Source organism: Trichoderma harzianum (genome assembly GCF_003025095.1).
Source record: "Trichoderma harzianum CBS 226.95 unplaced genomic scaffold M431scaffold_23, whole genome shotgun sequence".
In the NCBI taxonomy this organism is placed as follows: domain Eukaryota; kingdom Fungi; phylum Ascomycota; class Sordariomycetes; order Hypocreales; family Hypocreaceae; genus Trichoderma; species Trichoderma harzianum.
In genome coordinates this window covers 90,374-114,262 of record NW_020209271.1, presented here as the reverse complement: position 1 = coordinate 114,262, position 23,889 = coordinate 90,374, and the positions used below count along the sequence as shown (strand labels likewise).

General features: G+C 48.6%; 8 protein-coding genes across 8 annotated transcripts; 5 read left to right on the top strand and 3 right to left on the bottom strand.

Annotated features, from left to right (window-relative positions):
• Nucleotides 1-59: 59 nt before the first annotated feature.
• On the bottom strand, nt 60-1,885 carry M431DRAFT_99445 (hypothetical protein; the record flags this gene model as incomplete). The annotated part of the gene is made up of 7 exons (XM_024925153.1): nt 60-352; nt 406-718; nt 780-873; nt 933-1,148; nt 1,201-1,258; nt 1,381-1,540; nt 1,595-1,885. The coding sequence occupies 7 exons, from the start codon at nt 1,883-1,885 to the stop codon at nt 60-62; spliced, it is 1,425 nt and encodes a 474-aa protein (XP_024768347.1).
• A 537-nt stretch (nt 1,886-2,422) lies between these two features.
• M431DRAFT_546341 (hypothetical protein) lies at nt 2,423-3,852 on the top strand (the record flags this gene model as incomplete). Its single annotated transcript, XM_024921209.1, has 7 exons — nt 2,423-2,562; nt 2,617-2,696; nt 2,755-2,775; nt 2,831-2,929; nt 2,987-3,568; nt 3,627-3,733; nt 3,787-3,852. The coding sequence occupies 7 exons, from the start codon at nt 2,423-2,425 to the stop codon at nt 3,850-3,852; spliced, it is 1,095 nt and encodes a 364-aa protein (XP_024768346.1).
• Nucleotides 3,853-7,851: 3,999 nt separating this feature from the next.
• Nucleotides 7,852-10,981, top strand: M431DRAFT_323369 (hypothetical protein). The gene is made up of 6 exons (XM_024914318.1): nt 7,852-8,201; nt 8,272-8,884; nt 8,948-9,028; nt 9,111-9,751; nt 9,833-10,060; nt 10,130-10,981. Exons 1-6 carry the CDS (start codon nt 8,059-8,061, stop codon nt 10,806-10,808), a joined length of 2,385 nt encoding a protein of 794 aa, XP_024768345.1. The 5' UTR covers nt 7,852-8,058; the 3' UTR covers nt 10,809-10,981.
• Nucleotides 10,982-12,312: 1,331 nt separating this feature from the next.
• M431DRAFT_99293 (hypothetical protein) lies at nt 12,313-14,378 on the top strand (the record flags this gene model as incomplete). The annotated part of the gene is made up of 7 exons (XM_024925132.1): nt 12,313-12,520; nt 12,583-12,820; nt 12,880-12,942; nt 13,011-13,088; nt 13,145-13,978; nt 14,040-14,178; nt 14,238-14,378. The coding sequence occupies 7 exons, from the start codon at nt 12,313-12,315 to the stop codon at nt 14,376-14,378; spliced, it is 1,701 nt and encodes a 566-aa protein (XP_024768344.1).
• A 948-nt stretch (nt 14,379-15,326) lies between these two features.
• Nucleotides 15,327-17,300, top strand: M431DRAFT_127637 (hypothetical protein). Its single transcript, XM_024912340.1, has 5 exons — nt 15,327-15,540; nt 15,616-15,984; nt 16,042-16,435; nt 16,497-16,766; nt 16,834-17,300. The coding sequence occupies exons 1-5, from the start codon at nt 15,419-15,421 to the stop codon at nt 17,167-17,169; spliced, it is 1,491 nt and encodes a 496-aa protein (XP_024768343.1). The 5' UTR covers nt 15,327-15,418; the 3' UTR covers nt 17,170-17,300.
• Nucleotides 17,301-17,857: 557 nt separating this feature from the next.
• M431DRAFT_99316 (hypothetical protein) lies at nt 17,858-19,748 on the top strand (the record flags this gene model as incomplete). The annotated part of the gene is made up of 5 exons (XM_024925137.1): nt 17,858-18,142; nt 18,225-18,608; nt 18,669-18,736; nt 18,793-19,294; nt 19,350-19,748. 5 exons carry the CDS (start codon nt 17,858-17,860, stop codon nt 19,746-19,748), a joined length of 1,638 nt encoding a protein of 545 aa, XP_024768342.1.
• Nucleotides 19,598-21,053, bottom strand: M431DRAFT_323346 (hypothetical protein). Its single transcript, XM_024914317.1, has 2 exons — nt 20,071-21,053; nt 19,598-20,018 (listed from the first exon to the last, which is right to left on the bottom strand). The coding sequence occupies exons 1-2, from the start codon at nt 20,926-20,928 to the stop codon at nt 19,860-19,862; spliced, it is 1,017 nt and encodes a 338-aa protein (XP_024768341.1). The 5' UTR covers nt 20,929-21,053; the 3' UTR covers nt 19,598-19,859.
• Nucleotides 21,054-21,380: 327 nt separating this feature from the next.
• On the bottom strand, nt 21,381-23,385 carry M431DRAFT_127628 (multicopper oxidase; the record flags this gene model as incomplete). The annotated part of the gene is made up of 1 exon (XM_024912339.1): nt 21,381-23,385. One exon carries the CDS (start codon nt 23,383-23,385, stop codon nt 21,538-21,540), a length of 1,848 nt encoding a protein of 615 aa, XP_024768340.1. The 3' UTR covers nt 21,381-21,537.
• Between the last annotated feature and the right edge of the window lie 504 nt (nt 23,386-23,889).

Sequence of the window (23,889 nt, the reverse complement as noted above, 5' to 3'; positions counted from 1 at the left end):
TTCAAGCCCAAATACCTGGATAACTATCTAAATTACATAATTTCATTTTACTAATGACTTTATGCGCCGTCTTTGTCGTGTATAACGGACTGAGTCAGGCAGTATGCTTTGAGGCCCTCAATCCCCAGCTCACTGCCAATTCCGCTATGCTTGTGCCCTCCAAAAACCGCATCCACCTGAAGCTCCTGATGGGTGTTGATCCAAACTAATCCAGCCTGCAGTTGACCTGCCATTCTTTCAGCCTGAGCCATATCACGCGACCAAACCGAGGCTCCCAGCCCATCAGCGGAATGATTCGCACGGTGGATGACATCTTCCTCCGTGTCCCATTTGAGAACAGGAAGTATAGGTCCTGATAATAGAGTCAGTCACATAAATAAGCTAATAAGTACAGATCTTACTTACCAAAAGGTTCTTCAACGACAGCCCGAGAATCTTCGGGTGGATTGTCAATAAGGAGAGGGCTCATGAAGTAGCCGTTGCCAGTGGAAAAGGTATTCTCCAAGTCTCCGACTGCAATCGTGAGTTTATCACGTTTAATAGAAGCCACAAAATCTTTGAGTCGTTCATATTGCATCGCATTCTGGATTGGTCCAAGATCTGTGGATTCATTCATGCCATTTCCCACTACAAGAGACTTCGTGGCCTTGGACAGCTCTGCCATGAACTCTTCATATATAGAGGAGTGAACATAGAGTCTTTTGATACTAATGCAGACCTATAAGGAATTAGAAATGAGCCGGTAGCCACGTCGTATGACATAATGTGTGACTACTTACCTGACCGCTGTTGACAAACGACTTCATGGCAACCCTCGCTGCAACTTTCGGGATATCAATATCTGAGCATATAATTGCCGGATCGTTACCGCCCCTACAATTTTGTCAGTAATCCCGAGCTGGGTAATACCCAAAACAAGAGCTCAGACTTACAATTCAAGTGTGATTCGCTTCAAAGAGGGTGCAGAGCTCTGTAGCACTCTGATACCGGTTCCGGTTGAGCCAGTAAAGGAAATCTTGGCTACGTCGGGATGCTCAGTGAGCATAGGGCCCAAGCTATCTTCTCCGCTCAAGACTTGGACGACGCCAGGCGGGAAAAATTGCTGGGCAAGTTCAATCATTTTGAGGCCGCAATACGGAGTGAACGGGCTTGTCGCATATTAGCTTCAATAACATATGCTTTACACATAGAAGTACCTACGATGGTTTCAAGATGATTGTGCAGCCTGCTACCAAAGCTGGCCCCATCTTGAAGGTCACTAAGCAATGCGTAAGTACAACACCATTTCGATAAGATACCTTAACCTCTTACAAGTAGTCATAGGGACTGGATACCGTTAGCTTAACATGAACAGGGCTCCTATTCTAGGAAACGACCTACAATTCCACGGAACAATACCGACGCAAACACCAATAGGTACATAACGCGTGACTACTCGGCGGTGCTCGGTATCTTCAACGACTCGGTCCGGGAGATCCATCTTTGCAAACCCCTTCAAGAAATAGGCCGCGCCATGAGCCTCCCCTATAGCATGACTCAACTTTATGTCGTTAGCGGAATACTATACCTCATTATCAATGGTATATACACATACGGGTTTGCCCTGCTCTAAAGTCATCATTTTACCGAATTCGTTAGCAAGAGCGTCCACAGCATCAGCATATTGAATGACTTTCTGCTTGCGCTCCTCAATAGGTGTTGCAGCCCAGGCTGCTGCAGCACGTTGGGCCGCTTCAACCGCTCTATTCACGTCATTGCGCGTGCTGACAGGCACTGGAGGCAGTTGTTCCAGTGTTGCCGGGTTGATACCATGGCGAGTTTCGGCCGTAGCCTCTAGCTTGCCATCAATGACATTGTAAAACGATTCAAAGTCGAGAGGTGCCATTTTGATATTGTGTACGTGATTCGATTCGGCCTAGGATAATTGAATTCACGGAACTGCGGCCCTTGCTTCATATATACTCTTAGCTTCCCTATCTTTAGTTACCATTCCATTTGCTTGTGACTTTTGACATACGGGATATTTGTTTGTCTCAATCTTTTTCTTACAAATACCAAGCGAACCCGGACCAAGTCAACGGTTCATTACGAGGTCCGGCGCCGAGCTGATGGAGCGAAAAAGGCATGTGGGGCGGCCGGCTCTTCCCGTATAGTTCTCGGGAGCGTGAATTCGGTGAGGAAGACTGGAGTTAAGTTCAATGTCCGGATGAATGCCTAAGAGTCCGCTATGCCGCTGCATAATCATATATCTAGTCCATAGTAGCATTCTCTTATATGGATTGGTAGATACCAAAGCTGCTTACAGGTATCCATTTAGTCGAAGCAAGTTTCGGCCAAAGGTGCTTACGAGATTACTGGCTTACATTTGTATTCCGAAGTGATTATTAGCTCACACTTGTACTCCGAAGTGCCAAGTTACATAATGCCGGAGGAATTAGAAGAGTCTTTGCAAAGCCTGATTAATCGGGCAGTGGTTTACTCTGACCCTGGAATATCGTTGGAAACGGCAGTGATTGATCTTCCTGTTCCGCAGCCTGCTGATGGAGAAGTTCTTGTTCGGCTGTTAGTGCTCAACATCTATTCATGTTCACTCCGTTCCTTAGCTAAATGGGTTAGATATTATTCTGGTGTGTGCCATACTGATGTACCGTTCTGCTTGAATGCGCTTCCGGGACTACGTGTTCCAACTCCCAAAGGTGAGTTCGTAGTCTATCAGATGACTCGTGGACTATCGACTAAGACGAATACTATTAGGACAAATTGGTGGTCATGAAGGTAGCTGAATTACCAAACCCTTTCGATGCTGCCTAACTAACCGCTCGAAATAAAGGCGTTGGAGTTGTCGTCGCTCATGGCCCAGGGGTTACATCGCCATTAATAGGCTCTCGTGTTGGCATCAAGTATGCAGCCGATGCTTGTCTGACTTGCGGTGTGTTCTTATCTTGCATTGACACAACAGACGATAGATATTAACGAATTTACAAAGATAATTGCATCGAAGACGCTGAAGCATCTTGCCTAAACATAAAAGTATCAGGATATTTCACGCCGGGAACGTTTCAGCAGTACTGCATTGCTACAGCGAGATATGTGACTCCAATTCCGGATAATCTTGACCTTGCCGCAGCAGCACCTCTCATGTGTGGGGGCGTCACGATTTATACGGCATTAAGAAAGGCTGGACTTCGGCCTGGTGATTGCGTTGCCGTTTTCGGTGCCGGTGGAGGGCTAGGACATCTTAGAATTCAGTATGCGAAAGCAATGGGCGGCCGGGTCATCGCGTTAGATGTTGGCTCGAAAAAAGACTTCTGCCTGAGCCAAGCTGCGGATGAATTTATTGACATTACTCAGTTCGGCGTGAACGAAGATCTTGCTACAAAGGTCAAGTCGCTCAGCAACGGTGGCGTTCGTATTTCTCTCCAGTGCACATCGAGCAGCAGAGCGTATGCTCAAGCCTTTTCATCGTTGTGTTTCAGAGGGACATTAGTATGCATTGGAGTCCCACAAAACCCTGTCTCGTTTGCTCCCAACATTGCAGCCATAGTTGGGCAAGAGTTGAGAATTATTTGTGAGAAACATTCATCCTTGTCTCGTATTCATAGGTATAATACGCTAACATCATATAGCTGCGAAAACCGGGAACAGAGTCGACGTCAAGGAATGTCTTAATCTTGCGGCAAGAGGCTTCATCAAATGCCACTATCAGATACGGAAAATGAGCGAATTGACCAATGCAAGTGAAATATCCCCTATTGTTGAGCAAATTGTAATACTGATCGTACTCAGGTATTTAAGGAGATGCAGGCTGGTCTGATTGAAGGTAGAGCGATCCTGGACTTGGACGGAATGTAACCTACTTGAAGGACCACCGAATCTGAAGAATAAAAAGACAGGCCACGTTTGCCAAAATCAATCAGGCAACAGAGGACTAGCGTTAGCGACTCAGCATACATTTAGTACATTTGACAAAATGGCTACACAAAAAGGTTGCAATATAGTAGGAATAACCTTTGATCAAAAGTGAGCAGCAAGTACCCGGTTTGATGGCCATGGCCTTACTATCCCGTTCGACCAAGATCACCTAGCTATAGCTAGAAAGGTTGTTTCCTCTACCAGCGAATCAGCTCAAAGAACATAGTTTCGCTGAATGCTCTAGTCATCCAGTGTGGCAGCCTCGGCGAAATCGGCGTGTTCATCCTCCAACTAGGTCCTCACTGTCCGAGTTGTCCGCATTACATATAGTAACCTTAATGGGTTGGCACTCTTGTTGTTTCCTTGCATGCGGACTTAAATGTTAGAGTTACTCTCGGTTTAACTCGGTTATATCGGCGCTGATATCGGCGTTGTAGATATGTCTGTCCAGTCTGGTTTCTAATGTAACTCGGAGAACTTAATCGTCCAGCTTTAGCCACGCTTTAAGCTGCTCCAGCTCTTATCTGCCAGTAATTTTGAGCAGAGCGATGGCGAGGAAATCATTATTTTCGGCCTAATAGTCCTCCTGCTTGGTAAACAAGACGAGTTTAGTCAAGAGCGAGCATTAACAGCCATCCCGTTCGGCCATTATCACCCCGCTACACCGGTTTGTTGAAAATAGGGGCACCAACCTAGAAGGTAGCAGTACCTAGGCGTTCAGGGGTCAGTCCGGCTACAGAGCATAAGTCGGGAGGTTACGCCCGCAGTATAATAATAATAGGTCAGGCCAATTGATCATACATTTCAACACGGTTGAATGGCTGGTTCCAGTATGCGTGAATGAGTTCAAAGAGTATAGTTTCGCGTAATGCGTTACTTACCTACTGCAGCAGATTGGACTGAGTTAATAGTCGCCGTAGCTATTTGGTCAGAAGTATATACTTCCTATGATCGTAAAACAAATTCTTTACGTTTAATAGTACTATGATCATAAGTGTAATGGAGATTTACTCCCTTATTTATAATATTTATGTTTGCAATGAAACCCTGGGCGTCTGAACGTGGATCTGAAAAAAATTGTATAGCTTCGACTTTTACCCGAGGTTTATCGGTAGAACGAACTGTGAGCATTTTAAAGTCACTCATCCAGAGTGCTGCATGGATGAGAACGCGATGCTTCTTTTGGGAACGCCTATACTCAGCACCACAATTTTGCTATCCAGCGTTCTGTGTCGACAATGTTTGTTTATTTTATTATTAACGACCACTACGTAAGCTAGTTACATGTCCTCATCCTGCCACTACGTCGGTAGAGCCCCGGTGCCGGATCCGTGTTCGCTACGTGTCATCTAACAAAGGGAAAAAAGGGGGTGTTCAATTTGTGAAGTGCTTCAATCTGGGGGGTTGGGGAGGGGCCGTATGGACTCGTGTCCTCCAGCAGTTTCTGAAAAGTCTTGTATCCCTTGGGGCCAAGTAGGTATTCTAGATGTCTCACGCCTCTTTCATATTCTTTCCTGGGGATCCTTGGCAAGAAAGGGCGAATCACACGATATTCTACAAAGTGACTTTGTTCTGTGGGATGCCCGCACTTGCATTGCGGCCGGGCGTCATGCCCGTCTGTGTCAACAAATCTAAATGTAATTGTTGAAATATATGATCAATTTGTCTAGCCTATTACTATTACACTGCGGGCGTAGCCTCCCTACTTATGCTCTGTAGCCGGACTGACCCCTGACTGCCTAGGTACTGATACCTCCCAGATCGGTGTCCCTATTTTCAACAGTAATAATAATGCTAAATCCTAAAACACAGCTATGATAGCAGATACTAGAAGAATATAGCTATGGTAGCAGATACTGGAAGAGAGTAGTGAAAGTAGCAGATGCTTAAAGGGCTGGGTATCTACTGCCTACTGGACGATGAAGTAAATAGAAGGCTTCCTTTCACATTCTATTCCGACACTGGAGCCTCACGAAGTCGATGAGGTGCCGGATAGCGAACCTGGGGTACTGAATGGTAACCCCCTTATTGAATAACGAAAATATGTTAGCTTTAGCATAACTTTTTCAAGCATTCTCGGAATATTGTCCCATAACCGTATTATTAGTTGGAACTTGTGTACCAGAAAGCAGTGTAGCGCGAAGAAGCCCCTATTTGTACTCGTATTCATGAATCTATAGAATGATCTACAGAGTCCTCCACCACTCAGTGATGCTAACTAACTAGGCGACGCAGCTTTTGCGGTTGCAAATTGACTCTTCGAACTATATGACTAGACAGTCAAGAAAGTATTTAGACAATGAGCAATTTCAATCATCCCACCTGATGAGCAAATTGATTCACCATGCATTACCAGAGCATATATGTAACAGTATGGCGTGAGTGGATCCTTGCCGAGGCAACGTTGAGGCTGTTAGCCGTGAGGTTTTTAAGCCGTGGGGCCGGCTTCACCCCGTCGATCTACCTATAGCGCAAGAAAGAGCTGGGGTTTGAGGAATAAAGTTCTTATTGTTGAGGGAATTCCAAATTGAAATTTGGTGGATCTCTTTTTCCTGTTACTACTCGTACTATTTCGATGCTACCACCGTCATAGTCATACCGACTTTTCTTCTTGAAAACGCACATGGGTGGAGAGTAGCTCAACTTTGGTGAGCCGGCATTGGTTTTCGGATGGCCGATAAGCGGCGAGCGCGGCAAGATAAGGAACGGCAAAGCATTTCTAGTCCTTTTTGCTTCCATCATCGTTCTAATTACGGAGTAGTAAAGTGTCAGATTCCACGGAGTATGTCCGACACCAGACCCTTCACGCGACCAGTCATCGCTTTGCCACACTTCGCCACACTTATATGCGAATGCGAACCGACCCCCGCAGACTTTGATCTCGAAGCCATTCCAGGGGCGTGTATTAGTGTAAAGGGAGAGAAAATGGAAAAATGATTAGCATACTCCGTACTCTGTACAGAAACAGACAGTTTGCATATACCCGCCACATTAGACCTGTACAAAGTAATGGTCATACTCTCTAAGAGTATGCACATACTCGTATTCACTTTGCAGTCCCTGTTGTTTTCCAAACCGCTTACCATTACTCCGGAGACTTAACTAAAGCAACTATGAAAGTCCTAAGGCGCCCTGTTCCATGGCTACTAATGAGCTCCCGCGGACTGGATGGGGGTGGCGCCGAGGCGTATCCACATAGTTGATTGAGGCATAGAAGCACGAAAAAGAGACGGTTCCTCCGTAACATTCGGAGCCCAAGAGACATTATACAACAATCCACAGCTTTTACAACATCAATACGGAATGATCGGGTCCGCGGTAACCGGTGGTAAGACATCACGATGTTGTCTCACAGTCAGTCATTATGACGGAAGGAATTCCTGCGAGTGGGATGGAGTGCTGAGTGAGCGGTAATATGGTCCTACCTAGGTAGACAATTCAACGTAGAATGTCTCTCAACCAGGTTGACTTGATGAGATGCCCCAGACGCCAAGATAAACTCAAAGGACCCTGTAACTGCCGGAAACATTATTAAGCATCAAGCCTTACTTGAAGCCGAGTCAGTTCTTGAGCCTTCTCCAGAGCTATAGTTGAGCTAAGGATGTGACCCCGCGGAGAGTCCATGCGTGCTTACCCTGCAATGAAGCCGGCCCTCTATTTTCCAACGGCGTTTTGAGCCAAAACAGGCAAACTTGTCCTGATTTGTATTGGCTGAGTGAGCCGTTATTTTGACTGGCAGCTTAACAAGACTTTAGCTCACCTTGATATTGGGCTATTGGAGGCTCTTCATCCTCAGCCTTTGAGCGCTAAGTCGGAGCCAGCGGGATGTTGCGGAGTATAATGGAGTGTTGCCCAAAGTCCCGAGATCCGCGTATTGCGGGGAGGGAGACCGGAGGCGGAGGGAAGAACAGGCTCGCCTTCATTTTCTGGGGAAGAGTGGATAGCAAGTGAAGGTCCCTCGCTAGCTCAGTGATGACGAACAATAGCTAGTGAAAAAAAGGGTGACGATCCACGCGGCGGCGGACATTTTCTCCTGTTCACCATGCTCAATTCCTTCTTCATGTAATCAACGGTTCCCGGTTTTTTCTCTATTTCCACTACACGTACCGCTGTTGCTTCATCTTCATATTCGGCTCGACCATCACAATGCCGCGACGACGCGCAAGCAAGGCGTGCCTCCACTGTCGCCAGAGAAAAGTCCGGTGCGACGTGACACTTCGCGGAGTTCCTTGCTTGAATTGTCAGCTCGACCATCAGCTGTGCGCAGTCCAGGAGCGCAAATCGAAACGGTAGGCGAACTTCGGCCATTATTATTTCTACGGGAAAGCAAAAGTCGGCTAACCTTGGAGGCAACCAAAGGTCATTGTCGGACTCTAAACTCCGCCATGAGGGAGGGTCGGTGTCTGACGGTATATCAGCGAGACTGACAGATGATAATCCATCTGGCATAGACAGTATAGATCAATGGGCCAGGCGATTGAGCGGGCTTGCACCACCTAACCTGAAGGGATTATCAATCAGCGCCTTTGACTCCCCGCAGGATGACATTAGGGCAAATGAAAGCACATGCATCAGTCTCGAAGGATTTTCTCCCAGAACAGCAAACACAATCTCAAATCTACACAAGAATAGCCAAGCCAGAGATAGGGCCAACACTCATAATGCATTCACACAGCAAACTCCACCGTCCATCAACAAAATAGGATCCAGCAGCCATGACACTCTGCCATTCATCAGAAGACCCGAATTAGGTCACTTGTCTGAACTGGATATCAAGTACATGCAGCTTAATGGATGCTTTGACCTTCCACCTATGCCGATTCTCAACGAATTTGTTCGAATGTACTTTCTCCACGTTCACCCCATCGTGCCACTCATCGAGGAGGGAGACTTTTGGGACTCATTCTCGTGTGCCAACGGAGAGAAGATTTCGCTTCTCGTGTTCCAAGCAATGATTTTTGCCGCCTGTGCCGTGAGCCTAGATCCCAAATTGTCTACCCTATTAAGAGCAATCTAACTAACACTACCACGATAGTTTATTCCTGGAGCAATTGCAGAAGCAACAGGTTTTGACTGCCCCCGATCAGCCACGGCAGCATTCTACAAAAAAGCAAAGGTTCGCAGCCTCATTTACAAACTATTACTCTTCCAGCAAATAAAGATTGCTAAAACAAAATCACCATGTTTTCACGCAACAGATTTTATACGATTTCGAAATCGAATCAGACCCCATCTCTCTCGGTCAGGCTGCATTACTATTCACGTTTTGGCCAGCAGGACTGAGGCCAGGCCCTGCAAAATCGAACAGCACATGGGTCAGCATCGCCATCCGGCACGCAAAATCCCTTCGAGCGCATCATTTGACGTCGAATGCCGGTCGAATCAAGCAAAGCGCAATCCCACCACAGACGAGAATATCTCTTCGGCGTCTCTGGTGGTGCTGCTACATTCGCGATCGCATCCTTGCTCTGGGTCTTCGCAGAACGCTGCGCATCCAAGAGAAATATCCACCACTAGTCCTCGAAGACTTCGAGAACGAGATTCACCGCTCCCGCGTCTACAAGGTCGAGTCAAAGAGGCGCTTCTTCGACATCTTTATACACATATCAAAGCTCTGCGTTGCTGTCACGGACTTGCTGCGAATATGCTCTACCTCGGAGGATGGGCTCGAAAGCGAGACGAGCATAGCGGATCATCATAAGGCCATGGCAGATTGTACGGCTCAGCTGGACGAATGGTACGATGAGGCCAAACGGCAGTTCCCAGACGATACAGACGAGCCAGGGATCCAGCCGCATTTCCTCATCATCCAAACTAACCTAATGTTTACGTATTATTTGTGAGTGCCGATATCAGATCCACAGATCCATTGATATTCCCCGTGTAAGTTGTACGAGCACTGACAACATCATGTACATAGCGCCGCAAAACTGGCAATTCTCCATCAAGAGATATTTTATGCGGCTCGTGACGCAGAAAACGAAAACGCAGACGCAGACGCAGACGAAGAGGGAGGTGGAAACGGAGATGGGCCATGCCTCAAGTTGGCAGGTAAAAGCGACGAGGTTCGAGATGCTGTCAACAATATCATTAAACACCTCACGAATCCTGTGCGGCTGGGGTTGGCACAATATCTGCCCGTCAGCGTGTAAGATTTCAATCTCCCCTTTGGTCTGGTTGCATCTGTGCTCACTGCTAACTTGTTCCGTTTATCCAGGGTTGCATTTGTGGCCATGCCCTTGATGGTGCAAATTGTCAATGCCAAGATCATGTCTCGCGGCGTTGCAAATCCGCGAGCTGCCATGCATCGCCAACAGCTTCATTCCCTGATCAGCCTGATCAAGCAATGTCACCAGCGACTTGACGGAATCGATGCGGTTTGCATGACCATTCGTCGACTGACAGATCAAGCCCAAGCGCGTATCATGTCCGGAAATGCTTCTCAAATAACAGAGTGCATCGATCTCATTGACCACAACCCGATCGAGTACCTGCGGCTCTTCCTGAACCTGGACCTGAACCTAAGCAACGCCACAATGGTAGACAAAATCCAGTTTGTAGAATTGAAAGAAGACTTGCTCCGGACCAAGACGGCACCCTCAGCATCTGATGCTCCCGCTCCAACTGCAAACGCAGAGACATCAAAGCCAGCTTTCGTACAGCCAGCTGAGCCTTTCCTAGCATCTCCGCCACAGGACACATGGGATGTAAACTTCCCGGAGCCCAAAGCTGAGGCTATAGTCGATATGGATGACTCGGTATTAGACATTGACGAGCTGTTAGGCGGAGATGGCGCATTAGGCACCGACCCGTCTTTCGCTCTAGAACCTCTGACGTTTATGAACCAACAGATGGAGTGGGAGATGGATGCATGGCTGTTGGGAGAGACGGCCTAAAAATGAAGCGGTGGCCAGCCGTGGTTTTCAGCTCCGCTATCTTGACTGGCATGTGAGATGAATTTTTTTATTATTTTTTTCGGAGACGGCCTGGCAAATATCGGTTCGGCGAGTAAAAAAAGGAGTCGAAAGGGAAAAAAAAAGTTCTTCAAAATAGCTTGACACTAGGCTGATGGTCTTTTGATCTTTGCTCTACCAATTATCGTGGCCCGGCTCACATTTACGAAATAGTTCGCCCCCAAGTGACTTGACGCCGAAGTTATTTTCGTGCCGAATTGCCTGATAATATCCCCAAAAAATCTCTTTCACCGCGATCCAGCTTTCAAGCAAAGCTAAACCGATCCAATGTGCCGTAGAGACTGCCCACGAATCATGCCACCCTTGCCTAGATGGGGGGTGTTTGCATTTAGCCGGAGAGCCTTTCACCGAGGATGCAGTGAAAACGTGGATATTTACAAAACAGCAGGGGAACGATTTGAGGCAGGCCGGATATCCAGGCCGGAGCAGATGACTCTGAGGGCAGTCTTAGCGGCTGATCCCGTATTGGATACTCCAGGCCTTCTCCATACTGCCGGTTAATATAGCCGCCTCGTGGGTAGTTGGAGTGAGCAAATGAGATCCTTGGAGAGACAAGGCTTCCCCATTCGCGGAGTGTGGGTTTGTGGGGAAATATTGCCCGTGCTGGAGCATCTTATTCGCCTCATCAGAACAGCTCGAGCTCCACTGCTGGAGAAGTGTGTGAATCGTGGGTTTAGCAGGCAGCGTGGAGAGTGAAGCTGCCAGCCTTGATTTCTCAATGCGCGTATATCCGTAAATTTGTCTTGGGGGACTTCATACCTCCACCAGAGACCCAGATGGATGTTCTCGCCCCTTGTCTGGTGGAGAGAGGGAAAGAAACATTCTTAACTACTTCGTCCTCGTCACTCGGCCTGATGACACGGACACAACCTCCAACTTCTCTCCAGCCTGGGGGTAATCTGGGGCAGCGCGCCACTCACGTAGCAACGGCCACTAAAATCGGACCGTTAACAAACTCTGCACACAGTTTCTTCGATCCTTTAGGACCAGAGCCCCTGTCAGTTGGCCGGTACCCCAAGCTCGGGTGAGCCACTCGCGAGCTACGGAAGATTTAAGACTGGCGGCTATTTAGGCTAAATGGGCAGAAGCGCTCCTTGCCGTAGCGCCGACAGCGTTCTTGGATGAATTATCCCAAGTGCAGCTTTGTTGGAGATGACCTTGCCGTCGGGTACATGGAAACGAGACAAGGAGTGTGTCTGGAGACAAATCACTTATATAGTAGTAATCGACCCTCTGTTTCCCAGGGTCGTATTGCAGGAAATGTGACAGAGCTCGATTTGGAGTCTGATTTTCTCCTCCTCCTCCTCCTCCTCCTCTCATCTTCCTTTCTTCACTTCTCCCATCTCAGCTCAGATCGGTGTCACCAAATCTTCTTTGCACATTGTAAGAAAAGACAGGCAATCAGTCTCAGCCTCTCGTCTTCACAATGGGCGCCGCCGCCGACTCTGGTGCCGCCATCTATGATGCGGCGCTGACTCGTCGCCAGGCCCTCATGGGCTCCAGTGGAGCGCGTGCTCTTTTCAAAAACTTTCGCGTCTTCAGTCTAGCTGCCTTTGCTTGTATCGGTGGTGTTCTCTATGGTTACAACCAGGGCATGTTCTCTGGCGTTCTTGCCATGCCATCATTCAAACAGCGTAAGTAAAATAGCATAAGAGATGAAATGCTAGAACATGCGACTGACTTGTGTGGCATTTAGACATGGGAGAATACGATCCTTTTGACCCCAATGCCAGCCAGACCAAGAAGGGTTGGCTGACGGCCATTCTCGAGCTCGGTGCCTGGTTTGGAACCCTGTTCTCGGGTTTCCTTGCCGAGACAATCTCTCGTAAATACGGAATCATTGTTGCCTGCTGCATTTTCATTATCGGTGTTGTTGTCCAGGCCTGCGCCATCGATGCTGGTCCCAGTGCCATTCTTGGAGGTCGATTCATCACGTATGTTTTTACATTTGGAAAGAACACCAGTGAGCATTTGATACTAATTCTGATAACAGCGGTATCGGTGTTGGAAGCTTGTCTATGATTGTGCCAATCTACAACTCTGAAGTGGCTCCTCCGTACGTCTCAACCCTTTCCCTGATGAAATATGAGAATATATGAAGAGAGACAACTAACAGTGAAAAAGTGAGGTTCGAGGTGCTCTTGTTGCCCTCCAGCAGTTTGCCATTTGCTTCGGTATCATGGTTTCCTTCTGGATTGACTAGTATGTTTTCAATAACAAACCAAATCTCGTCTATAACGATACTAACATCATTTTAGTGGCACCAACTACATCGGCGGCACCAGCCTCGGCCACCAGAGCGAGGCCGCCTGGCTTGTGCCCGTCTGCCTTCAGATCTTCCCTTGTCTCTGTCTTCTGGGAGGTATGATCTTCATGCCCTTCTCGCCCCGTTGGCTTATCCACCACAACCGCGAAGAGGAAGCCAAGAAGATTCTGTCCACTCTCCGAGGCCTTCCCATCGACCACGAGCTCGTTGAGCTGGAGTTTTTGGAAATCAAGGCCCAGTCTCTGTTTGAAAAGCGAAGCATTGCCGAGCAGTTCCCCCACCTCCGCGAGCAGACCGTCTGGAACAACTTCCAGCTTCAGTTCGTTGCCATCAAGTCTCTCTTCACCAAGAAGAGCATGTTGAAGCGCTGCATGGTTGCTGGTGTTACAATGTTCTTCCAACAGTGGACGGGAATCAACGCTGTGCTCTACTACGCCCCTACCATCTTCCAGCAGCTAGGTCAGACCGACAACACTGTTTCTCTGCTGGCTACTGGTGTCGTCGGTATCGTCATGTTCGTCGCAACTGCCCCCGCCGTGCTGTGGATTGACCGAATTGGACGCAAGCCAGTCCTCATTGTCGGTGCTATCGGTATGGCCACTTGCCACATCATCATCGCCATCCTCTTCGCCAAGAACTCTGACAGCTGGCCCGAGCACAAGGCTGCCGGTTGGGCAGCCGTTGCCATGGTCTGGCTCTTTGTTGTCCATTTTGGTTACAGTTGGGGACCTTGTGCTTGGATCATTGTCGCCGAAATCTGGCCATTGAGCTCTCGACCTTATGGTGTCTCCTTGGGAGCATCCAGCAACTGGATGAACAACTTTATGTAAGTCGATTACAAACTACGAGTTCATGGCATCAAATTTCTAACAATCTACTCTCCACAGCATTGGACAGGTTACTCCCGACATGTTGCAAGGCATCACCTATGGTACTTATATTCTATTCGGAATACTTACGTACCTTGGTGCCGCCTTTGTCTACTTCTTCGTTCCTGAGACCAAGCGTCTTACCTTGGAGGAAATGGTAAGGACACACTCTCATAAAACCAGCCGTCGCATGAACGTTATACTGACTTTTATCAGGACATTGTCTTTGGCAGCGAAGGTGCCGCACGTGCAGACTTTGAGCGCATGGAGGAGATTAACAACGAGATTGGTCTTACCGCCATGGTTTACCGCTCCAATCCCGATGAGATTGTGACTGTGGAGGCTGAGAAGGCCTAGAGTGCTTGTCAAATTCTTAATGTATTAGGAACAAAGATTGATAGTTAATAACGGGGAGGTGTATCAATTTGCAATGCACACTGTATTAATGGCTCGTTCATACGTAGGAGTGCTTGAAGATAGGTACCAAACAAAATAATGAGGAGGGATCCATGGCCCTTATACTATTTCTCGGGCCGCATCTTTACGTCTGAGATAAAGCAACACCCCCCGTGCTTTTTCTCAAGTCAAAGCAATCGCCGCTGTTGACGCTGTTAACGCTGTCAAGTGGGGGCCTTGATATGCCATCGTGAAAACGTGATAAACTCGGGATGAAGCGAGATATATATACCGGTGCTATCTGTCTGTGGTGGAAGCTAAGCTCGGAACGGCTGCTAAAGTTCATACGGGGCTCAAGCTCGATAAGGACTTTACTGCCTTTGGTAAGCTGCGAGAAAGAATCTTGACGGAATTGTTTCTCAATAGCATCTTCCCCGCCACGTTCGGCTGACCGTGAGGGGAAGACTCCACTCTGAGACAGCCAGCCTTCTTATCAGCGATCTATAATTCGTGCTCCATAATTCAAGTTTGGCATCGCAAATATGTTTGTACCTAGTTGATGAGATACTTGTGTCATTCTAGATATTTCAACCTTGATGGGCTGGATTGCACAGCTGGAATATTGTTGGAAAACAGGAAGAGGCCATGTTGTAGGGCTGAAGAAGATCTTGAGATCGTTACGGAATGCACCGCCGGGCATAACACGTAATCACTAGCAGTAGAGTTTTGTTCTAGCAGTGTTGGTGGTTTGCCCTGATTAGATGCGTGTAACCTCCACGAATAACTACAAATAGTGTAGCTAATATTAAACTGTGGGTGCGGCTCCCCGCGTGAGGCGATTTATGTACCTTGAGGGGTGGATGTCTTAGAAATACGACTGTCAGATTACATCAATGTCTTGCAAGCCATTGAGGCGAATGTATATAAAGCAGCCTCTGCTTCGTTGGCGCGGTTTGCGTTTCATTCCCCTCAATCCTCAATAACACAGTACCCTACACAAAATGACTTCTACATTCAAGGTGTCTCTGCCCAACGAGCTCAACTACGATCAGCCTACAGGGCTCTTCATTGACAATGAATACGTCCCCGCCAACGGCGAAAAGTTTACCGTCTATAACCCTACGTAAGGCACTCCGGCCGCCTTTCCATGTCAAAAGTGATTATTTGAACAACGAGAGTTTGCTGACTGGACCAATAGCAATGATGAGGAGATTGTAACTTTACAAGGCGCATCAGAGCAAGACGTAGACAAAGCCGTCGCCGCTGCCCGCCGCGCTTTTGAGGGAGAATGGTCTGAGCTCGAGGCCGTTGAGCGAGGCGCTTTGATATATAAGCTAGCCGAATTAATTAAGAGAGATCAGAAGCTCCTGGCAAGTATCGATTCGTTCGATAACGGCAAGTCATTCTCCGACGCATATGGAGGAGATTTGCTCGAGAGCTACAACGTCTTTCGGTACTATGCAGGTGCCGCGGACAAGATCACTGGCAAAACTATTGAGACTGGACCCAATAAGCTGGCCTATGTCATACAGGAACCTCTCGGTGTCTGTGGTCAGATTATTCCCTGGTAAGGGATTCCCCAAAATTTGAAAGGGCGTATTGGAGCGACTAACTTGAGCGCCAGGAATTATCCGTTCATGATGCTTGCATGGAAGGTCGCGCCAGCTCTGGCTTGCGGAAACACCATTGTCTTGAAGCCCGCAGAGCAAACTCCTCTCTCGGCCCTATACTTTGGTAAGCTCATTGCTGAGGCTGGCTTCCCACCTGGCGTAGTCAACATTATTCCCGGTCTTGGATATATCTCTGGCAAAGCTCTTGCGGAGCACATGGACGTGGACAAGATTGCCTTCACCGGCAGCACAGCCACTGGAAGGTCCATCATGAAGTCTGCTGCAAGCAACCTGAAGAACATTACTCTGGAATGCGGCGGCAAGAGCCCTAGCATTGTTTTTGACGATGCAGACCTTGACCAGGCTGTGAAGTGGTGTCACAGTGGAATCATGGACAACATGGGTCAAGTAAGTTTCGCCAATGAGCGCTTTTTTAAGCCTTCTTTCATGATCTAATAGCTATACTCAGGTGTGCACATCGACATCTCGAATCTATGTACAAGATACCATTTACGACGAGTTTCTCACCAAATTCACAGCCAAAACCAAGGATAACGCAACAAAGATTGGCGACCCTTTCAATGAGGACACCTACCAAGGCCCTCAAGTTTCCAAGGCGCAATTTGAAAAGGTCTTGGGCTACATCGATGAGGGCAAGAAGTCTGGCGCTCGCGTCCTCCACGGCGGTGCCAAGCATGGCGACAAAGGATACTTTATCCAGCCCACCGTTTTTGCGGATGTATGATCCCTTCCCTGTTTATTATCCGTTTCTCCATTATGGATCACTAACAATGTTTTAATCTTAGACTACTGAAGACATGAAGATTGTCAAGGAGGAGATTTTTGGCCCCGTCGTTGCAATCTCCAAGTTCAGCACCGAGGCGGAAGTCATTGCAAAGGCCAACGATACATCGTACGGCCTGGCAGCCGCGGTGTTTACTGAAAAGGTGACAAAGGCACACAAAGTCGCTCGCAAGATTCAAGCTGGTATGGTTTTCATCAATTCATCGGGCGACTCACATTTCGGCATTCCGTTTGGAGGCTACAAGTCGTCGGGTATTGGAAGAGAGCTGGGTCAGTACGCGTTGGACGCATATACGCAGTCCAAGGCGGTGCACGTAAATCTGGGAACCGAGTTGTAATTCTTGTCTGTAAATTGGGCGTCTACGGGAGTAGTAGACAAAAAATTAAAAGTACTTCTTTAACAATCTCAAGTAAAGTCTTATTTGTTTAAAATACCTACATCTCTATAGCAACCAATTCAAACTGTGACAATATTCAGTAACGGTACTGCGCTTACACGTGCAAGTACGATATCGGAGTGATGATGGCTTCCCGCTGGCCCGCCCGCCTATACCCGCACTATTTTAGCTATGTAATACTCCATAGAATGCAAAACAATGGCTCGATCCAGGCAATAACTCGCAAATCCCAACACGTGAGACGGCTCTTCTCTCTAGCTCCTTAGCTCGGCACACGCCTCCAGCTCCTTAGTAGCTTATCAACCTCCGACCCAGCCATTCTCCATCCTCCCCATCGCAACCCCTCATTTTGCCTGACGGCTGAGGGGTAGCGATTAGATATGGTAATAGCCCAGTGCGGTTGGGTTGCCAATTGGGGCAAGACGTTCCCCGGAGTCGCGAGGCCGGTATCTCCCATGATTTGGTTCCGAGGCCGTTATAAGCCGGCCACGTTCCTTCTTGTCGCCACAGCTGATGAACCATCTTTCTTCTTTCATTAATCAGAGACTTGATACACAATACACAGTGGATTTCATTTGTTAATTACACTTGCACGGTTGATTCAATAAGGGATATTACATAAGGCATCATGGGTGACGCTCAGCAAATCACAATTTGGCAAGACAAAGTCTCGTTAGCCAGAGCCCGGCGCGATGCTGGCCTGGCCAAGGTCGAGCCCAAGCTGGAGGGCATCCCCGATGTCCTGCCCCTGAGTTCACAAGATCTGCCAAAGTCCGTGCTGACGGCGCGAGAACTCGAAATCACCGAAAAGTATTCCGTCACAGAACTGCTCAAGATCCTCCGGGAAAAGAAGATCTCCGTCGAGGAGGTGACGCGGGCCTTTTTGCGCAGAGCTGCGCTAGCCCAAGCTGCTGTATGTCCTCATATATCTCCCACAACACCATGCATTACTTCCATAACCACCACAGAATAAGCACAATTGCTAACAGATTTAGACGAATTGCCTTACTGAGCTGTTGTGGGACGAGGCCATCGCTCGTGCAAAGCACCTCGATTCCCTGCCGGAGCCCAAGGGTGCCTTCTTTGGCCTCCCCATCTCAACCAAGGAGCACCATGGCATGGTTGGCAAGAACATTAAAACCTCTGCCTCTTACGCTGCTTGGGTTGAGACAGAGCACACCTCCAATCTGCTTTACGACATTCTGTACAGCGAAGGGTGTGTCTTTTACGCCAGAACAACTCAGCCGCAAACTATCATGCACTTGGAGACCGAGAGCAATGTCTATGGACGGACGGTTAACCCATACAACCGGGATCTGACACCCGGCGGTAGCTCTGGTGGCGAATCTGCTTTGGTTGGTATTCGTGGTAGTATTCTTGTAAGTGATACGAGTGACGATGCTTGTGGTTTGCGAGTATGAGACTGATAAATTGCACAGGGCGTTGGTGGCGATATCGGAGGCAGTGTTCGGTGCCCCTCAGCTCATGTTGGCATCTACGGCTTCAAGTAATTCTATCAACCCTACCATGTCACTGGTTCAGTGTGAGTTAATATGTTTCCAGGCCATCTTCCAAGCGCATTTCAGTTGCCGGACAAAAGGCCAACATGGCTGGCAAGGAGACAATCCTCTCCACCCCAGGACCGATGACTGTAGAGCGTGACGCAGTCGAGCTGTTCATGAAGGTTGCCATTGCCAACGAGCCGTGGCGCCTTGACCCATCACTTACAGCCAAACCGTGGACGCCGTACACCTTCACGAAGCCGCTTAAAATTGCCGTCCAATGGTGGGATGGTGTTGTCCAGCTACATCCCCCCATGAGGCGCGCGTTAGAAGAAGTTGCCGCCGCCTGCCGAAAGGCCGGCCACGAGGTGGTTGACTGGAATTGCGAGTCACTTGGCCATGATGAGGCCTGGGACATTATCTCAGGGCTCTACTGGCCTGATGGCGGCGAAGAAGTCATGAATCTGATGAACTCAACCGGGGAACCCATCTTGCCTTTGACGAAATTCATTATTGAAGAGCAGCCTAGCGTCAAGAAGATGACCGTACCCGAACTTTGGGATGTAAGTGCTTTCTCTCCCCATCACTTAAGTCACAGCAGTTAACACTTGTGTCAAGATTTGTGCTCGACGAGATGCGTACCGAGCAAGATATGCCAAGGCCTGGACAGCCACCGCAGCCAACGGCGAAAGAGAAGTAGACGTCATTCTGTGTCCTCCATCCTTCGGCGCTGCTGCTCCCCATGAGCAGTCTCGGTACTGGGGCTACACTTCGCAATGGAACCTCCTGGATTACCCGGCTGTTGTCTTCCCCGTTACCACCGTCGATCAGGTCAAGGATGTCAAGGACCCCAACTACGTACCGAAGAACGAGAAGGACCGATTTGTGTATCAGATGTACAGCCCAGAGAAGTATGTTAATGCACCGGTGAGTCTGCAGATTGTTGGAAGACGGCAGTACGACGAAAAGGTCCTCGCAGCACTGAAAGAGATTGAGCGTGCCATGGGAAGGCCATGATCTAATATCCTTGGTTGATAAACTATGGTACTTGTAGATATAGAAAAGAGCAAGGTGTATTATAGCCCCGGATTATGCCAAAAAATTCTTCATCTGCCTTAAACATGCCATCTAAGCGTATAATTCGGCCTGTCTCTCAAGCACGATCGGATACTTCACGGATCCCGGCTTAAGATGGGCAAAGTCCAAGTCAATGCCTTCTTCCACATCAGGGAACGGCCCCAAGGGAGTAATTGCTAACGGATTGATCTTTGCATGACTCTTTGTGTACTGTCGCAAAGTTAGTTTCGGACAAGTTTGGCTTGTTCAAAGGCTTACTCACGTTCTCTTTGACGTGTTTAAAATCCGTCGTCTCTTTAAATCCCTTCACGTTCCAGTAGAGATTCTTCAGCCATTCGTGAATAACGGGGTAATTTGCGCGAATCGTCCCTAGATTGCATTTGAAGTGCTGAACATAGACAGCGTCGAATCTGATGATTGTGGCGTACGCCCTAATGTCGAGTTCAGTGAGGTGTTTGCCTAGGATGTAAGGTCCTCCGTTGCGATGGATCAGGGTTTCAAGGTGATTCAAGGCCGCGAAAACAGTAATCACACCCTCATTGTAGGCTTCCTGGGTCTCCGCAAATCCAGCTTTGTACACTCCCGAGTTTAGATCTCTCTGCATCCACTCAGTAATTTCATCAATCTCGCTTCTCAAATGCGTCGGATAGAGATCAGGTTCAGACTTTTGTCCATCCTGTGGTAGTACATCGTTAAACGCATTTGGAAGCCAGCGCAGCAACTCGGCGCTTTCATTGTTCACAATGGTCCCGGTTTTCGTATCCCACAGGACCGGGACGCTGTATCGTCCTTTGTAATCGGCATCTGATTTGAAGTAGACGTCATGCATGTACTCGGACTGAAACAGTTTGTCCACTGTCGCTCCGGGGTACTCGTCGTTTGAAGCAGGAAATCGCCAGCCCGGCCATCCATTGTCGTCACCCTTTGGATACGGCTTCACAACCGACACATCGATGAGAGATTCCAATCCCTTGAGGGATCTCACTAGGAGCGCGCGATGCGCAAATGGGCAAAAGAGTCCAACGTAGAGATGATAGCGGCCAGCTTCGGGAGGGAACTGGCTACCAGACTTGATTTCCCCATGCCAGGAGTCGTTGGGACCTGCGTGTACGACAGCCATGTTGTTGAGTTTAACAGATTCAAACAACAAATATGATGTTGGTGTTTGACGTGATATATTTTTCACAACTGGGGGAATATAAACGTGCTGCTACATATTTGGAGGCTAGGGCATTAATAATCCAGAGTAGCCATGGATGCTATCCGATGGACTCAAGATGGAATCTTCCGTTCGGGCCCCGCATCCGAAGACAGCGTCGTGGGGGCAATTTGACGCTACTATTTCCATATTTGCTGACAATTGCTGAGACATTCGCAGTGATGCAATTTTCGAATAAACGTCTCCATGCGAATATGCGTTTGTAGAGTGTGGTGGCGAATAATCTAGCATTGCAAACGATCAAATGTCTTCACATTGACTGAAGAGCGTCGACACGGCATAATATTGAAGACAATGGCTGCGGCAGATCCCGAGATTATCAAGACAAAAACCACCACGTTGAACAAAGTATTCCAATCGACATTTGAAACTATGCAAAAGAGCCTCAATTAAGAAACATCAAACTCCATTTTGTATTTCCTTTCCCACCACCATTACACGGGGTATTTTACCAAAACCTAACTTAAACCATCACATGCAATCATCAAAAAACTCATGTCCCTTCTCCCTTCAGGACTTGGGCGGGTTTTCCACAGTCTCCTCCACCGCAACTTCACCCTGCTCTGACTCGGGAACGTTCTCGTCCGCCTGCTTGTTCTTGACATCCGCCAGGCCGTAAATCACAATGCTGATGATACCGATGATGGCAGACAGAATGGAAAACACAAGCGCAACGATTCCTCGCGCCGTGAATCCATCGGGAATCCAGCCCGGCTGCGCAGCTTGGTTCTTGAGATCGAGGAAGTTTGCTGTGTCAGCCGCGGCGTTTCCATTGGTGAGAATTCCAGCGGCCTTGCAAACGTCGAGGTGATCCTGGGGAATCTTGATGCGCTCCTGCATCTGCTGAGGAGCCTCGATCAGGATCATGGCCAGACCGGAAGCAAGATGCCAATCAATGTGGCAGTGGAAGAGCCAAACGCCGGGGTTGTCGGCAACGAAACGCATGACAAAGTAGCCTTGGGGCGGCAGAACGAACGTGTCTCTGCGGGCCGGGATCTTGGGGAACGCGGTGTGGTTGCTTGGGTCGTAGTAGACAGGATCTCCGTTCAAGTAGTCGTAAAAGTGCTCGCCATATGGCGGCGCACGATCAATGACCTGGAAGTTGTGGCCGTGGAGATGGAACGGGTGCGAACCACCGTCGGCGTTATTTACCACGATCTGCACGACATCGTTGTGGTTGAGGACCATGGGGTGCGTGAATTCGCCGTAGATCTCGTTGTTGGCCACCAAATCTCCAGCCGACAGTGCGGTGAGGAGAGATGGCACCTTGGGCTTGGTGTAAGAGATGTTGTTCAGGAATGCGTAGCTGAATCCGGTGTTCAGGTTGTTCATGATGACCGTCACGTTAATCTCCAGATCAGGCTCGGGGAGAAGCTCCATCTTGTCTACGGGCACCAGTGTGATATCGTCAAAGGGAACGAGCTCCGTGGCGTCAGTGACATTGATTGTGGCCTGTGGGTGGTCGGCATTCTTGTTGTACTCCAGCCAGTTGGTGTTGTTCAGTTGAAGATCGTCGGGGATGTCATCAAGCAAGGCAGAGTCCGCCACGGTGACAATGGGATAGTTCGTGGTCGTCTCGTTCTTGGTCGTCAGGAGGATCGCATATCTCTGAGCGACAGCAATGTAGAGAGTGTCAGCCTCGGTAGGCTCCGTGTACACACCGTCGATTTCCACAATCTTAAAGGTGTGGCCTTCGATGTAAAAGTACTGCGCAACAAAGGCACTGATGTTGATGAGTCGGATCAGATATGTCTTGTTCGGCTCGACAGGGAGGCTGGTGTTCATGGTATCGTTGAAGAGGAAAGATGATGGAATAGGTTCCGCGCCGGTAGGGTTGTACACAGACATGAACTCTGCCGACAAAATGCCATCAACCATCTCGTGGTACCAGTCAGACAAGGTAACTGTAAACTCTCCATCAAACTTGAATGGCGCATGCTCGTCGTGCACGATGAGCGCCTGGCGGTAACCATCGGGGTAGCAGTAGTCTGTGTGGCAGTGATACCAGTAGGTGCCGTTCTGGTTCACGGTGAAGTTGTAAGTCATGCTCTGTCCAGGAGGAACGGGGCACTGCGTGACCATGGAAGCGCCGTCCATGTGGTTTGTGGTGTTTTGGAATATGCCGTGCCAGTGGATTGAGCACGGCCTGTCTCCAAGGCCATTGTGCATGTTGACGACGAGCTGATCGCCCTTGTCAACCTCAATCAGAGGCAGCGGCCATTGGTTATTGATTCCAACGACTTTGCGCTCCGCCAATCCATCGGGGTTGGCCGTGACCCAGGTGACATTGAAGTCGTATGTGACCGTCTTGGCCTGGCAGCCAAGGGCCGCGAGAGCCAGAACCAAAAAGCGCTTCATCTTGGACACAACTGACTTTGGCTTCTCCTCTGCCACTTTCAGGTGAGTGTGGGTGTGTCAAGGTTGATATCTATTTCGGCACCGACACAAGGGCACCACAGAGACTAGGTCAACTTCCTCTTCTCCCCAACACATTCCGAGGTCAATTGCCAATCAATCAGATAATCAATCCCTACCCACGACAACGAAACGGAGAAGAAGAAGAAAAAAACTAAGTAATCCCCGCAGGCTAGATGAAAATTTCTACAGCAGTTGTGCCGACCATCGCAGCACTAGATCCTTGTTCTCACGACCCGAAAACGAATTAAGGCCCGTTTAGACTCACAGCGAACCCCCCGAAGCGTTCAATAGCTCTGCCGAGTTGCCGTTTGGCGTGATCAGATAACTATGTTTCGGCCCTGTAGTTGAGCCATTTTCCCTGATCAGATTATTTTTGCCCACGATCAGATAACCCAAACGTCCCAAAAAGGCGGTTGGCGATGGTGGGCCACGGTGCCGTCTTAG